The 17,121-nt window shown below is 30.7% G+C and overlaps 5 protein-coding genes across 6 annotated transcripts in view; 4 read left to right on the top strand and 1 right to left on the bottom strand.

The window, feature by feature from the left end:
- LOC119685106 (ell-associated factor Eaf-like) overlaps positions 1-153 on the top strand; it is a 35,611-nt gene extending 35,458 nt beyond the window's left edge. Inside the window, exon 8 of the mRNA XM_038099312.1 lies at positions 87-153. Within this exon, the coding sequence (XP_037955240.1) occupies positions 87-153 (67 nt within the window). The remainder of the gene's footprint in view (positions 1-86) is intronic.
- Positions 154-511: 358 nt separating this feature from the next.
- Positions 512-1,956, top strand: LOC119681747. 2 transcript variants are annotated; one of them, XM_038095019.1, is made up of 3 exons: positions 512-626; positions 690-1,187; positions 1,245-1,956. In XM_038095019.1, exons 1-3 carry the CDS (start codon positions 554-556, stop codon positions 1,895-1,897), a joined length of 1,224 nt encoding a protein of 407 aa, XP_037950947.1. In that variant the 5' UTR covers positions 512-553; the 3' UTR covers positions 1,898-1,956. The 2 variants fall into 2 exon arrangements, with proteins under 2 accessions (XP_037950947.1, XP_037950949.1); XM_038095021.1 differs by having other exon boundaries at positions 1,254-1,956.
- A 379-nt stretch (positions 1,957-2,335) lies between these two features.
- LOC119680607 (lactoylglutathione lyase-like) lies at positions 2,336-4,063 on the top strand. The gene is made up of 5 exons (XM_038093519.1): positions 2,336-2,564; positions 2,632-2,768; positions 3,098-3,184; positions 3,596-3,709; positions 3,778-4,063. The coding sequence occupies exons 1-5, from the start codon at positions 2,367-2,369 to the stop codon at positions 3,899-3,901; spliced, it is 660 nt and encodes a 219-aa protein (XP_037949447.1). The 5' UTR covers positions 2,336-2,366; the 3' UTR covers positions 3,902-4,063.
- Positions 4,064-7,019: 2,956 nt separating this feature from the next.
- On the top strand, positions 7,020-11,516 carry LOC119685131 (gustatory receptor for sugar taste 43a). The gene is made up of 12 exons (XM_038099339.1): positions 7,020-7,173; positions 7,726-7,780; positions 8,983-9,115; positions 9,192-9,291; positions 9,352-9,414; positions 9,499-9,642; positions 9,712-9,837; positions 9,934-10,012; positions 10,092-10,284; positions 10,347-10,415; positions 11,243-11,332; positions 11,386-11,516. The coding sequence occupies exons 1-12, from the start codon at positions 7,020-7,022 to the stop codon at positions 11,446-11,448; spliced, it is 1,269 nt and encodes a 422-aa protein (XP_037955267.1). The 3' UTR covers positions 11,449-11,516.
- A 601-nt stretch (positions 11,517-12,117) lies between these two features.
- Positions 12,118-16,786, bottom strand: LOC119679278 (putative pre-mRNA-splicing factor ATP-dependent RNA helicase PRP1). Its single transcript, XM_038091541.1, has 7 exons — positions 16,564-16,786; positions 15,675-16,453; positions 15,138-15,611; positions 14,811-15,074; positions 13,323-13,445; positions 12,877-13,230; positions 12,118-12,569 (listed from the first exon to the last, which is right to left on the bottom strand). Exons 1-7 carry the CDS (start codon positions 16,611-16,613, stop codon positions 12,442-12,444), a joined length of 2,172 nt encoding a protein of 723 aa, XP_037947469.1. The 5' UTR covers positions 16,614-16,786; the 3' UTR covers positions 12,118-12,441.
- Positions 16,787-17,121: the final 335 nt, after the last annotated feature.

A 17,121-nucleotide genomic window follows, 5' to 3' on the forward strand; every position in this document is an offset into this window, starting at 1 on the left:
CGAAGCCTTAGAAATTGAAATAGTCGATTAATTAAAACTTAAACTTTTAAATGTTAACTACTATGAATAATTCTATTCCCCTTAAGGATAAATCACTATCAGTACAACGATAACGTATGCATTACCGGCTCCAATGAGCGATTCAAACCATAAAATTACTAATATAACTTTTATATATTTTTTTCACACATTTCAAACATGTGAATAGGGCTGTCCTGAGAAGTTCGGTACCCGTGAGTTACTAAAATGAATGCAATATATAAAACATATATATATTGGCTAATTCACATTAAACTATAAAGTTCATACAAGTGAAACGCACTCAAATCCTTTCGCTCCGAGGCAATTCCACATTTTGCACTATGATTGGTCAGGACGCTGAATAATATTTAACTTGTGAAAAATTTTGAACAAAGTAGGATTTGATATTTACAACGGCTTGTCTGATATACAATATTTGATTTATTTTGATTAAAATATAATTTTCGGATATATATATTTTTTCTGTATTTTTGATTATTTAGTTTTTTTTTGCAATATAAGATTTGGCAAAATGGATAGGATTCCTTTACCAAATTTGTTTTATGATTTGTCTCGGAACTCTGAATTAGTTAATAATTCTCCAGGTAGTCTAACAATAATTTTATTTCATATTTAATTATATTTTTATTTTTATTTTTATTTCATAGAAATGGCTTCTTTTGACGTGCTACTGCCAACAACACAATGTTTAATGAAGCAGATGACTCCATCTGAGTGCAGAGTTTTCCAGCAGTCTATGAGTGACTTATTGGAAAAGCGCTTAAAATCGTTATTACATAAAAGTACTGAAAATGAATTTGATTTCATGTCAGAAGAGCAAACCGAACAAAATAAAACTGTAGAACCAAAGAAAACAAAAAAACGTGTACGTTTTGCAAAAGATACCAAACCCGGTAGTGGGGTATCAGATGATGCTCAGAGCACTACGGACAGTGAGACAGTTCTTGAACCTCCTAAGCGTAAATTTTTTTATCCTCGTCTAATACCAGTATTAAAAGAACCAAAGCCGCAAATATGGAATATTACTAATAATTTTGATGAAGAAATAATGATTACAGATAATATCACTGAAAATAAAAGTTCTTTTAGAAGTACTAATGCTGCATCAGTTAATAAAAGTGCTCTAAACAAGGTTCAATATTCAAGTAAGTTTTAAAGAGATTTTTTCAAAGATATTTTAAAGGATATTTAATTGGTTGAAGCTTTTCTAGATAACTTTACTGCAAACAGACCAATGAAAAAGGTTAACTATAGCTTAGGTTGGTTCGGCGCAATATCCGAAATTAGCATCACTCAGGGTCAGTGTACGTTCAAAGTACTTGTTACGGAAAATGAAAAGATGATGAGTGGAAATGCAATAGGAATGTTTTTAAATGAAATGCCAAGTATAAATGGATTTCGTATTGGCTTCTCTCTTGCTAGTACCGAACGTTTGCTTGGCGAAACGAATACTTCGTTTGCATATTGTGAATCTGGACGTTTGGCTAATAACTCTAAATATAGTGAATATGGAAAACCTTTTGGTATTAATGATGTGATCGAGTGTACTTTAGATATGAATGTTAATCCATGTACCATAAAATTTGTACTTAACGGTTTTAATCTGGGTGAGGCTTTTGCTTTTGTTAAAAATGAAGTTATATGCGAATATGGATTAGTGGCACATATTGTCTCTAGAAGTTATGAATTTCATGTTGTCTTCGATGATGATGAAGAAAGATGCGAATGTACTAAAGAAGTTTCCTCAAAAAAAGCTAAATTAAATAATAAATCTAATAATATATCACCTAGTAGTAATCAAAAGAGATTTTCTATTGGAAAAAATGATGAAAAAAGTAAAAATAAATTGTATTGAAAAAATTATGGTGAAAAATTGTACTATCAAACGGAAAAAATATCTCAAAAATAATCACGATTTTAGTATATTTAATGAGAACAAAATTTTGTGAAATTACAAAATTATATATAAACAAAATTATGAAAAATAACATAAGCTTAATATTAGTATATCATAAATGAATAAAATTAAGTAAATATACGTAATAACCAAAAAAAAAAAATTAATTAAAATTCTTATTATTATTTGTTGATACTGAAAGTAAATGTATTAAAAACACATTATTATATTATAAACACTCCCAATAATTATATACATTTTTTGTATTTTTTGAAGATTGACAAATTTGAAGTTGCGCCTCTTTTGAAAAGAGTGTAAGAGATATAAGCGCCAGCCCTGTGTTTAGTCTTATAACTAAAGTTTAGAATTTTCTGTCTCATTTTTACAACGTTCCTCAAAACTTGCTACAGAGTTGTTAATCGTACAAATGAGACTTCCAGTTATTTTGCTGTCAAATTTTTGGAAATATAATAACTTGGCCGGCGTATATAAAATATCACCGTATCACTCCACTAATTTATTAATATTGCGAAAAGTTTCTAGTGCTTCCGGAATGGCTGAAGTTCACGGTTTAACAAATTCTGAAGTGGATGCATTATGCAAACCTGCAGATGCTTCAACAAAGGTACAATAATTCCACTTTCCACTTGAAGAATGATTGCAAACACGTTTAAAATATGTCGAATTTTTAGGATTTCCTCTTTCAGCAAACCATGTATAGAATAAAGGATCCACGTAAATCTTTACCTTTTTATACTGGCGTTTTGGGTATGACTTTATTGCAAAAATTAGATTTTCCAGAAGCAAAATTCTCGCTTTACTTTATGGGGTGAGTCTAACTTTTTTAAATATGGCAATCTTATCTGCCATCACTTCAATGTGTTTGCATGCAACAAGTTGTTGCTTTGCTTTTGGACATACAAAGATAATCGTACGCTCCATATTTTGAAGTGGGCAAATATGCTCGTCCAAATATAAGTAAATCTATTAACGTTAGCAGTGATTTATTAATCTGTAATTGTATACCCACACATATTCTTAAAATATATGAAGTGCATATATCTATGTATATTAAAGTACATATGTATATGGTAAAATTATTTCAGTTCTATTTATTTTGAAATTGTTTAACCTACTATTATATTAAAATATTTGCAGTTATGAAAATCCTGCTGACATACCGAAGGATAATGATGAACGCAAACGTTGGGCTATGAGTCGGAAAGCGACTGTTGAGTTGACACAGTAAGTATGAAAAGTATATCAAAAGCATTACATATAATGTGCAGCTTATATAATTAAAAATTTACCGACAATGAGCAATAATTTTATGTTTTTATATATAAAAACTATATACAAACTTTATATCTCATGTATAAAAATTTAAATTTGGACATATGTATACTTTGTTCACTGAAAGGTTCCTAAAATTAACACTTTGATTTAAAAATAATAATAAATAAAATGAAAATTAATACGGTCTAATGATTCTTGAATACACACTTCCCGTTTTTCTAACCATTTTAATATTTTTATTAAGTATTATCAGTTAAATAACTTCAAAAATTGAGTTAACTTTTTATATAATTAAGTATGTATCTCATAAAACAATATTTGATCACTTTTAATTTATATATCAATGCTTTTTCACTACAGCAACTGGGGTACTGAAAACGATCCCGATCAAAGCTATCATACTGGCAATTCAGATCCCCGTGGATTTGGTCACATTGGCATCATGGTACCGGATGTATATGCTGCTTGCAAACGGTAAATAAAATTAATATTAATAAATATTTTTTATATTATTTAAGTAATCGATCATATTTTTGTTCAAGTTTCGAAGAACAAGGGGTTGATTTCATTAAGAAACCTAATGAAGGACGTATGCATGGCTTAGCCTTTATTAAAGACCCTGATGGATATTGGATTGAGATTTTCAACGCAAATAATGTGTGTTAACCAATAGGAATGTAAACTTATTTTGTGGGAACACGTATTGTCGAAACTATCATATTGTTCTGAAAATATCTTATAATTAGTAGCTGCATGTGCATTGATTATAGTAGTATGAATCTAATCAAAACTTTGGAAAAGCTTTAATAATTCTGAATTTAATTTTTAACAAAAATTTTATAAAATTATTTTATTAACTTTGTTATATAATATAAATGTATTTTGTAAACTATTATTTTTTGTTCACATTTATTTCTTTACAAACAAAAATTAAATTTTGTGCCATGAATTCAAATCACAGTGTCTATCCTTGTTTCAGCAATATGTGAAGTGCAAGAAAAAAGTTTTATTGAATTATAATATATATTTATGATATGTTGTTTATTATACATATGATATAAAAAATGACAGATTACTTAAAATCATTTTAATCTACTCATATAAGCTAATTGTTAATCGAAGTCTTTTTTCTAAAGCAGCTGAAGCTCTACTCTATGAAAAAATGTATATTCTTTGATTGGTATATTTAAATTGTTTAGGAAGTCGTATCAGTCTCGCAGAGAAGACTGGACCCTTGGAAGAGTATCTACCCCTAATACAATAGATATCTACACAGATGGCTCCAAAATAGACAATCGAGTCGGCTGTGGCATTTTCTCGGAAAGATTAGGTCTTAGTGTCTCGCTTCGACTTCCTAACTACTGTAGTGTTTTCCAAGCAGAAGTAATGGCTATCCATTATGTTGTAAAATGGATCCTTGACAATTGTACCTCTGTAGAAAGCTATTCGATTTTCTCGGACAGTCAGGCTGCCGTTAAATCACTGGTAAGCACCTCAGCCTCATCAATTATTACGCAAAATTGCCGTGTTTCTCTCAATGACCTAGCTATGTGTGCTAACGTTCAACTTATCTGGGTTCCTGGTCATAGGGATATTGCGGGTAACTGCAGGGCGGACGAGCTTGCCAAGACGGGGGCTCTTCTCCCTGATATTCATCTATTAGAAATTGGTGTTCCACTTGCAACAGTTAAACTGGCAATTAAACAAAAATATCTAAGCATTGCTCAGCAACAATGGGTAAGTGAGCCCAGTTGTCACATTTCTAGGTCGATCTGGTCTAAATTGGATAAAAAGCGTACAAATCAGCTGCTCCAACTAAAGAGAGATCTGCTCAGTGCTACGGTATCGGTGCTGACGGGTCATTGTCTAATAGGGAGGCATGCTATGAGACTGGGTCTTCCTTATAATGACCTTTGTCGAGGTTGTGGCTCTGAGGACGAGGAGGAAACTGTGTTTCATCTCATGTGTCAGTGCCCATCTTTAGCCAGAAGAAGATCAAAAATCTTGGGGGCCCCTTTTCTGACTGATCTAACTGATCTGTCATCCTACAATGTGAGGGACCTAGCTAGATTCATAGAACTGTCGGGCTGGTTTTCTTTCACCTAATGGGGGAGTCGTTGCCTCTCTGTTGGGCGTTGGTCGTATACATATCACCTTATCTATATACGAACATCGCTCTTTCCTTGTGGTACCACAACGGGCCATTATTTGTGCTTAAGTGGGCTTTTTCTTGGTAAACAGGGCCGCCACTCCAACCAACCGACCAACCAACCGTATCAGTCGATTTAAATATGTTTGAGTACTTTTTTGTATATTGATAGAGCCAACCACTGCAATCGAGGGTGAAAAGATTTGAGAACGATAAAATATTTGAGATTAATGAGTAAGCAGCATATAATACAATTCCCAATGTATGTTTTACATTGTTCTACATCTACAACCAATATCTAAGTATTTATAAATCCATTCATGTTATCTGCAAGTTAAATTTTTATCAACCACATCATTAAACTATGTTCTAGAGAAAAAATAACGAAATGAAATTGAGGATCAAACAAGCTAGACAAAAGTCAGAAATATCCTCAGCAGTGAAAAAAATACTGATCTCATTAAAAGCTGATCAAAAATGTATGCATAATAATTTCCTAATATAATAATCCTAAATAATAATAGCAAAACTACATGAGACAACGATGGGCTGCAAAAAATTCAAACAAATTTCTCCAAGCTAAAAATTTCTATAGTTCTGGTGACGTATCCAGAGGGGTAAGGAATTAGATCACCACCTCGTTTAACATTATAACTCATAAAACACAAATTTAATATATCACAAATAAACTGCAAAAAAAAATTATTCTCTAGTATATTTGCCCCATGGCACAATCCTGGCTACGTCACTGCAGTTGAGAGATATTGAAAAAAATACTCCAATACCATAAAAAGTTATTTAAAATAATTTATAAATTTATAATTCTTTCTTCTGTTGTGTTTATCATTTGATTATTATAATTTATATGAATTAATCTCAATTCCATATGTGTGTATTATTCTTCTTTGTGTCTGTGATTTAATATTTGTCAGCAAGCTACTGAACAAAGCAATTAATCAATTATGCAGCGCTCAAAAGTATGCTATAAAAAATGCCTGTCCGCTTTAATTAAAAGATATAAATTTATATTTATTTTTGCCATCAGTGTGCGGGTCTGCAATGCAAATATGGTTTTATCGTTTCCACTCGATTGTATGGACAAGCGGGCATCTAAGGCTAAATCGTTAGATAATTGGCCGGCGAACTATTTGCAGTTTAACTGATTTGTCGCAAATTAATTATTATTTACATGAACGAAGTGGTTCAAAATAGTAAACAAACAACAAAATTTTTAATTTCATGTGAACACAGAAATGGGCAAATTGTTAAGAAGTTTAAAATGTTATTGCTACATAATATATTGTTCTATAATACCCGATAATACTCCGATTATTTGCATGACCATATGACAAGTAGATACTTAGACAAGAGAGAATTTTTGTATTAGAGAAATGTACTTAAGGCCCTAGGTCTTCAGGTTGTAAGAGGCGTTCACATAGGCCACTTCTGTAAACTCCATTTCAAACAGACTTACTCACCCTTCGTATGCTGAACTTGAAAGGATTTCTACAGGACTATTAATGAAAGGTGCAATTCATATTAGTCAGTTAGTTTAACGCGTTACTTTCACGAAATACGTCGCTTGTAGCGTCCGAGCGCATAAGAGCTACATAACTTTAAGGTTTTAAGTTTAAAATGGAAATTTCCGAACCAACAGTGGGCATATTTTATATAAGCAAAATGCTGACATTGGCACCATTTGCAATACGTAAAGGGGCTAATGGCGGTTATGAGATACGACGGAGCGTCTTGTTTACAGTTTACTCGGCCTCGTTGATTTTTATTTTGGGTCTGTGTCAGTTTATTTATGAAAACTCAAGCATATTTCATAAATAGTCTATATAGTTCTTTGTAAGACTCTAATTATAATGAATTAGAATCTTAAAGGTTCTTGTTAAGAAGAGTCCTCAGTTTTTAATAAAATATAACCAAGATTGTTAAATTATGTGCTAAAAACTATATGAATTGAACTTGAAGAGAAAAATCATTAATTTTTAAAATAATCTAATTAAATTGTTTAAATTATTTACTTAAAACTGAATGAACTTGACTTTAAATGACTTTAAAACCTGTGTGTTGAATAAATTAAAATTAATTAGGAAATGGAAAATGGATCTCTAAATTTACATTATTGTAATAATCTCGATTGAACATACAAAACATTGTTGGATGTATTCTAATATTGAATAATATGTCTAGAGGTTCTAAGTCTAATTTGGTTGAACTTTTATAAGAACTATATAGAAATTTACATATTAAATTAATTTAGTTGTAAATGACAAAGATTCTCATTTTTCAATTTAATTCAGTTTAGTTATTAAATAATTTTTTTTTTGTTTAGTTTTTCTAACATATCGTGGATTATTATTCGATGCAAATTCCAAAATTCCCGTACGGTAAGTACCGAAATTGTTCGCTTAGCGGGTCATTGCATAGTGTCTGAATGCATTTGATTCTTATTTAATAACTTGTTTGTTACTTTCTCTTTCTTAACTTAACAGTCCTTTAAGGACCAAAGCTTATATAACAAATGCTCTATATCCCCTAAATGCTCTACATATATTTACAAGTGTTCTACTGGTACTGGAGCTGGTGATTATGCTGCGCTCCGCAAGAAACATCGTTCAGTAACACCATTACATATATATTTTGAAATAGTCTTCTCTCATATACCCTTAACTAACCAGATATTTTCCTTGCCATATACCTATAAGTACTGCGTGAATCATAGACTTATATATACAAATTATATAATTTCCGGACTTGGAATGCTTCATATGCTTAAAAGGGGGTTTTGTTCGCAACTTAAACTCTATGATATACACCTGTGACTATAACCCCATTGATAATTAATAATTCCATTCCCAAGTATGCAAATTTTAGTGCATTTTGAGATTATTATATAGGTACTTTTTCAATACTTACAATATGTTCAATTTATAAATGAGCAGCTAATTTGGATTTCATGCCAAATACTCTTAGAAAATAATGTAGAACTTAGCTGGTTTATGCGATTTGTTGCCAGAAATGCTCCTGTTCCATGCGCCCTTCTCAGACTCTCAGACTCGTACATTAAATGCAGTCAACAAATACTTCATCAGAATTATTTTATTCGTCTTCACCTCCTGTCATAAGGAGTGGATGTTGTTGACTCTAATACGCTGAACATAAATCTCTCTGACTGGATGCCGTTGGATTTTAATTCACCGGATAATGCAAACTTCGTGTTAAAGCCCATACAGTGCTCATCCGGAAGCAATAGTCATGTCTAAGTCGTAGTAGCCCAGAGATTTTACGTCTAAATTAGTACTTCTTTTAGTTCTCGTCAATTAGTTGTTATGCTGAATAGAACATCTAATTTCTTGAGTTCTACTAGAGAATTAATTTTTAAAAACCCCAACAAAATACCAGTCTATAGACTTCCATCTATTGCTCGTTAAAACTTTCTCATAGCTTAACTTCTCTTTTATACTAAATTTAAATACTTTCAATTTCTTTTTCTAACTCTTGTATTACATATAAATTTCCTTCTATACTGCACTGAACAAAATTTATTGAATTATCTGCTGCATCCGAAAATATAAAGCGCATCTTTTAGGATGAAATCGGCAACCTCCAAGGTTGTAACTGCATTAGATGTCTCAGTGGTAGTTTTAGCAACGAGTGCAGGATCACTTTGTGGCTTATTCGGTTTCAAAGCCACACGGGAACTGAACATCCGTTTGAGAAAGGTGACTATATCTCTAATTAAGGAGTTAGTAATTAAATTGAGTTAGTAATATATAAAGATAAATATGGTATATGTAGGTTGATGAAACACTACACTCATCGTTGCATTTTAAAAGAGATCGTATACGTGCCATAGCCATGATTGTGCTACCACTCGGAACTATTTGTAGCTTGTTAGGTAAGTGATACAGATGTGCTTTGAATCCACTATATATATTATATTACATTGTGATTATAGCATTGGATATTGGAACTTGGCTGAGATTTGCAAGCAAATCGAAAAGCGTCTCAGTGAACACAGGTGCGTTAGAGAATAGTGCTTCAAAAAGCACTATTTCCTTTTTAAAAGAATATTAAAAATACTAAAGTGTATTTATACTTGTAGAAACGAATATCCACTGGTACATACCATTCTATAGCCTCTATTTGCTATTAACTGGGCTACATGTTAGTCTCGCCAATACGGCTTTTGGTTTATGTCGCCGATATAATCGTCTTAATTTATTTTTGAAAACTACGTTCTTGACAGGTACAGGTGATATAAACAATATACAATATATAAATATTGTCATATGTGTATTTTCTTTAAAAACTCCAGATCGTAAACATGAGAATGCATCTAAACAAAAGGTCACAACTGTAAAATCGGTATTGCAATCTTCATTCACCTCGAATACGAGTTTGGTCAAAGTGTCCGCTGAAAATCAGTTTAACAATGGAGAAGGTAGGTGTTAACTATAGATTATCAACATAAATCTACGAAACTATATATGTACTTTATATATATTATAATCTCATTTGAAATTCGTACTTCTTACAGCGAAGAAAAAATCTACGCTTATCAGACTAATGGCAGAAAATCATGATTCCCTTGGGAAATGTGTTTATATTGTGTCAAGGTGAGTGCAGATCGCATAACCACTTAAACGTTTAATTAATTCATGTCAATTAAATAAATTACTTCCATTACTATTTTAGTTCCTATGGGGCTGCAGTTTTATTTATTTTGGTTTCATGTTTGCTACACTTAGTGGCTACCGCTTATTTCTTATTTTTGGAAATGTTCAACACCAAAGACGGTGGTTATCTTTGGCTACAAGTGTTGTGGATTATATTCCATGCATTACGTTTATTATTGATAGTTGAGCCATGTCATTTAGCCAGTGTGGAAGTAAGTAGCAAATGATATTCTAATGACAATAATTACTGAAACCGAACTGTTTCCAATTCTAGTCAAAAAAAACTATTCAAATTGTGTGCGAAATGGAACGAAAAATACATGATCCCATATTAGCTGAAGAGGTAAGTCAATATAGTATATTAATATTGTTGGTGTTGGTGTTGTAATAAACGTTGATCTGAAAAGCAAACACATAAAAGGATGACAAAAACTGTAAGAAAGTGTAAGGTAAAAGTAGGGAAAGGGGTTGAACAAAATCTATATAAACGTTAAAAAATCTTACAACTTCAACGAAAACAAATGGGCGAACTCATGAAAAGTAGGGTTGCAGTTATGATAGACATATTTATGGGAGACATATGACTGTTTAGCACATAGCTTTGTCCAGACTACAATTGAGCTCACAAGAACTGTGAGCGCAAACTGAATGAGGGAGACGTCATTCATTTTCAGAGATTTTACACTATTAAAATCTGTACTATCACTTATAGTTCTGTTTGAATGCTGGTCTACATTATCTACATTATGTTGAACGATATAAGGAACTGTTTTGATGGGCTATTGTTAGCTGCAATGCAAGGAGCATTTAAAACGGTAAAATAACCGGTAACAACCGGTTGAAGTACGTAGTGCTAAGTTTTGGAATAACTGGAAATTGTGCTTGTGCGTCTTGCAGATCGATGGCGACAGTCACCGTTTGCCGTCAATACATTATTACCACTTTTCAATCAACTGCACATAGGAACAGTATGTGCAGGGCAAACTTAATAGTACATAATAAGTATTACTATATGAAAATTTAATTATTATCCAGAATCACTCAATTGTATGTTATAAGCTTCCCTTTGTTTATTATGTACAATTTTTATTTAATAATTATATACTAACTATATTAACTCATTAAGCTTTTACTTAAAAACTCAAAACTTGCTTTAAATACGATTTTTAGATAAAAAAGTTTTGGCAACAATTGTTAATTATGAGTGCTGACTTTACTGCAAGCGGTCTTTGTCGAGTTAATCGGAATATTTTGACATCGGTAAGTGGAACATACATTAAAATTGAACTTTAATTATCATTATTTGATAACAGTTCAGTTCCGCAATCGCTACATATTTGGTCATATTGATACAATTCCAGAAAACCAATGGTTAAGCCATCTAATATAACTAATGGAATTTAAAAATATTTAGATGAATAATAGTGGCATAATAATAACTATAATAAATGTGTACTTATAAGCAATAAAAAACAAAATGTTATGTATAATTATAAAAAAATTATGCAAATTGATTTTATATAAATTATAAGATTATATTTCATATATTAAAGTATATATTTATGTATATATTCCTCACTTAAATTTAAATTAAATTCAAATACTGATCACAACCTAAAAGCCCTGCTTAGTTTTTTGATGCATGACTCTTTCCTCGCACAAAAAAAAATTGTTTTAGGTATATATTAAATATGTATTTTACATTAGTTTTTGTTATCAGCACTTGCCATAAATATTAATAATATAGGATGAACTACATATCTGGCACCAAGTTGCCACGCATAGATGTGCGTATCCTTAGCCATATATAATTTTTTAATTAAAATACGTTATTAAATTCTTTTCTAAATCAATTATTTTAAAATGTATTTATATTTATCTATCAGTAAAATTTATTAAAAATAAAATCAATGATGCAATACTTTTATTTTGTATGAAATATTTATTGTACATTAAATTCAAATTATATTATACTGCATATATCCTTATATATTTATACATATATATATATATATAAATGTATATAAATAAACATGTGGAGAATATACGAATATTATTACAATAATTTATGTTTAAAATATAATCAAACGTATTTATGCACTGTCCTATATTATAGATAGACTAATTTCTATTATTTGTAATTAGTTGGTTTATGTTTACTAATTGAAATATGTGTATGTATTTTATAAATTAATTTAAACTGCATTAGCGATTTTATTACTATCAGATATATATAAAGATTTCAAGCTATTTCTACAACTGCACTTGTATATAGTATGTTAATAATCGTATTAATAAATCAATAAAAAATTTCTTGTAGAAGAGAACTAAGTGTAAAATTTGGAAAACCTTAAACTAATCTTAACAAGTTAAAATCCTTTTTGGAACTGTTTAGATTCCAACCGCTGCTGCAATAATTCCAGTTGACGTTTTGCTTCGCATTGTGGGAAATTGTTTAGATCATAGTATTGCGGAGACAAAGTCAATAACCATTCAGCTATAACGAAAACACAAGAAATGCATATAAAATCAGGTGAAGACATTAAATCTTTATTTAGAACATTACTACTTATAACACATGCGAGTATAAAAACGTTTTTGACTTACTAAATTTATTTAAAATCAAATATAAATAAAAATAAATAAATTACAATAATAAAATTCCATGTTTGAGTAGGACAGTTTAAGTACGACGTTGGTTCAGGTGTTTAAAACCTGAATTTGGACTTGAATTTTGAAAATAGTTTTCCTTGTCGTATTTGTCTTTAAATAGATTTTATAAAAAAATAAAGATTTTTACTTACGTTTAACATCTGTAACGGTGCGTATGTAATTTTTAGTTGTTAGTACAAATTCATTGTAGATGACCCAATCTGGTTTATGATCTAAACATGTTGAAGGATGTAACTGTACATTTTGATTATCCTTTATGGTCAAATAATGACCAGTACGTTCAAGATGTGCCACTTGCATAAAGAAACCTTGTACCAAAGCCTTTCTTATATTCACATAGTAATCTTTTGATGTGAAATCAGTGCTGCTACGTTTTAGACTAAACCGATCCATAATACGTGCCAATTGATGGCGGACATTATCAGCAGATTTTAATGAACGGAAATTTATGAAATTTTCATAGCACCAATTTGGCTCTTCATTACCTACAATCAAAACAATCAAAACAATCAATACATAAAATTTTCATTAGCAATATAAAGTAAGGTTCTTCAACTTTTTTTATGTTTGTACTTACTTTGTTTGAAGGCATGGTATACATTAAGAAGTGTCAAATGATCGCCATCAATGTGTGCAAAGCGCATTTTAGCTTCATCAGCAGCCTTTTTAGCTTCATTCGGACGCACGAAACACTGCGGAACTATGAATTGTAACAACAACACAGAAGAAAATGGCATGTTATGGGTTGGCGGCGTTATGGCAATAACACACAACACATCCCACCATTTCAAGTTTAGTTGATTTTTTCAGTTTATTTAGAATTTTTTTCATATTTTAATTTTTTCATATTTCATATTGTATAGAAAACAATTGCACTAATTTCTTTTTGGAATGATTTAAATTTTTTATAATAGATGACTACATTCGTAGTCAGTAAATATGTTGCACTTATATGTAGTGTTGAATTGACACCTAAGAGCAGCTAAATAAGGTTTCTGTTTTATGGATTATAATTTTTGTTTTGTTTCAAATACGATTTCGATATGTATTTCAAATACTTATTTATTTTGTTGCAGAAAAATCTTAAGATCTAAATAACTTCCAACGCCATTTACTAACAGTACATTTTGTATAAATTTTTTTGAATACTAATAAAATGAGAGATACTTTTTTAATTGATGCACGATTGCCAATTTATAAGAAACATACTATATATAAATGCGTCGGTAGTTTACTAGATACCAAGAATACTTCGTAACTCTTCTACATAGACTGTGAATAAGAAAATCAAATGTAGTCAGTTTGAAATTAAATTAAAGTTAAGCTTCAAGAAAAAAAAAATAATTAATTAATTATGTTTTTTTTTTAATTCATCGTATGTGAAACATTTTTTAGTGGTAAATGCAAAAGATAAACTAATTAAAGTAATTTATCTTTTGCACTGAAACTGAAAATGTATATATTTTTTATGTTTAGTTATTATTATTGAATTTGATAGCTTAATTGAAAGTATATTTAATCTATTGCAAAAACCAAAACGCAACAAGTTATTGGTTATTCCTATATTAATTTAATTTTGATTAATAATTATATTTTAAATAAAAAACCTATTTTTAATCAAAAACCTTTGTATACTATTTTAAAATCTCAGCATTAAATAATATCAGATATGAAAAACAGCTAGTTATATTTGAAATATAAAAGTTAAGATTAAAAATAGTTGAGAAATTGAAATAAGAGGACAACTTAATAACGTTAACTAATATATCAGTTTGAATGGTATAATATAATGAAAGACTGAAGAATTTTTTATTATAAATACATGTGGAAAGTAATAAATTTAAGAAATTTCTTTCTAAATTTCTTTCTTCGCAAAATCTAAATGTATATTGATATATATGGACTTCCACATAACTTTATACCGATTTGCAAAAAATATTATACCTGAAAACTGTTGCTGGGATTTCATTTTTTTTACAACTAAAAATAGGCTTATCTTTTTGTTGTTTTTCAGAACATAATCATCTCAAAACATTATATTTAAAAATTAAAATGTAATTCTCACCCGACAGCATTGCAGTGATGGATAATATCTCATTTGAACAGTTATGTTGGCAACTAGCAATCAACATTTTAGCTAATTGTGGATCGAGGGGGAATTCTGACATAACTGCACCTAAATCTGTAAGATTGCCATCATCATCGAGAGCAGCCAAATAATTTAATAGTTCTAAAGCACGCATAAGAGTTTCTGGTGCTGGCGGATCCATAAAATCAAAATGTACCAAATCGTCTATACCCAGTTTTTTCAATTGTAAAACAACGGTGCCTAAAGGGGAATACCATATAAATATATCATGAAAAAAGTTTATTAGAATTACTTTGGGCATACCTAAGTTCGAACGTAAAATTTCTGGATACGTATTTTCTTGCATCTCATTTTTATACGCTTTTTCAGTATAGAGACGGAAACATTTACCGGGGCGGGTACGTCCAGCACGACCTGCACGCTGTTGTGCGGATGCTTTCGAAATTGGCGAAACAAGCAAACTTTCTACACGTATACGTGGATTGTAAACTTTCTGTTTAGCAAATCCTGGATCAATTACAAATACCACACCATCAATAGTCAATGAAGTTTCCGCAATATTGGTTGATACTACAACTTTCCGACCGATTGCGCCATTAGCGTTGCGTGGCGGTGGTGGCTCGAAAATACGTTGCTGTAAGTTCGGTGGTAAGGTTGAATAAAGTGGAATGCATTTAAGTTCACCAATATCAGAGCCAAGATTATCAGTTTCACGTTTTATTCGTTTACAAGCTTCTTCAATTTCTTCCTGACCAGTGAGGAACATGAGTACATCACCTTTTATTCAAATAAAATCTTTTTAGAAATATATATATTTATTTATGTAATATTCAAACATACCTTCAACATCTTCACACATGTGTATTTGTATAACCGTACGAATCGCTGCTTCCAAATAATCTCTTTCAGGCTCTGGAGTGTAGAATATTTCTACTGGATGCGTACGACCAGGTACATTCATTAGTGGTGCATTATCAAAATATTGTTGAAATTTGCCTGCATCCAAGGTAGCAGACATCACTACCAATTTCAAGTCATTGCGTTGGCGTATAACTTCTTTTAAAACACCCATAAGTATATCTGTGGCTAGTGTACGTTCATGCGCCTCATCAAGCAATATAACTTGATACTGTTCAAGCATAGGATCAGACATAGCTTCACGTAGCAACATACCATCTGTCATGTATTTCAGCACAGTTTTTGCAGAGGAACAGTCCTCAAAACGTATAGAATAGCCAACTTCTTCACCTAGATTTACGTCCATTTCTTCTGAAACACGTTGTGCTACAGACATAGCAGCTACACGACGTGGTTGTGTGCAAGAAACACCCTTTTTACCCTTCGAAAATGCATATTCAACACACCATTGCGGTATTTGTGTGGTTTTGCCAGACCCAGTCTCACCTACGAGCACAATGCACTGATGCTCATTTAGCAGACGCATGAAATCTGATTGATATTCGAACACTGGCAAAGTTATGCGTTTTTTATGTAATTGAAAATATTTCGCCGAATAAGGCTTCATACTGTATGGATTCATTGTGCTCGGTTGTCTGCTACTGGCCAAAGCGCCACTTCCAACTGAAACTGTGGCAGTTGACGTGGATGCTAACTCGTTCCTAAATAAATTAAACAATTAGTTATGGTAAATTAAATACATTTTAACATTGATTGTCCCGTAAAAATATTCTTACAGCTAAAAAAATGTGCTTTATACCCAGAGACTTACTTCTTTTTTTTAGCTAATGAATCGCCAACATCAATTCGTCTTTTAGACATTTTATATGAAATCAAATATTTAAACAATTTCTTATGTACGCAAAATTAATTAAATAATTTATGAAATATTTGCCAAAAACGCAGCTTTTTCCTCACCATACGCCGTCGCACGCGTTTGTTCTTTCATTAACTACACAGAGTTGTATCATTAATGACTTAATATTTAAATTAGGCAAACCATCCGTACAATATGAATAAAAACATTAAAATCCTACAGAATGACAATTTATAAATAATTACTATGCATTTCATTAAGAACATATAATTTTTGTTTTATTGAATAAAGTTTAATAATTTTTATCATTATCAACTTTGCAATCAACTCATTTTTGCAGTTGACAAAACTTTCATCACTTTTATTCCTTAATAATACATCATAAAAATAAATTAAATATATAATTGGTACATTAAGTCATTTGTACACATTTTATATATCAATTACGTATTTAATTAATAAAAACACAAATTTTATTATATACTTACTAAGTCAGTGCCTTTGTTTACAGCT

The sequence above is a fragment of the Teleopsis dalmanni genome, chromosome 2 (assembly GCF_002237135.1).
Source record: "Teleopsis dalmanni isolate 2A chromosome 2, ASM223713v2, whole genome shotgun sequence".
NCBI classification, from domain to species: domain Eukaryota; kingdom Metazoa; phylum Arthropoda; class Insecta; order Diptera; family Diopsidae; genus Teleopsis; species Teleopsis dalmanni.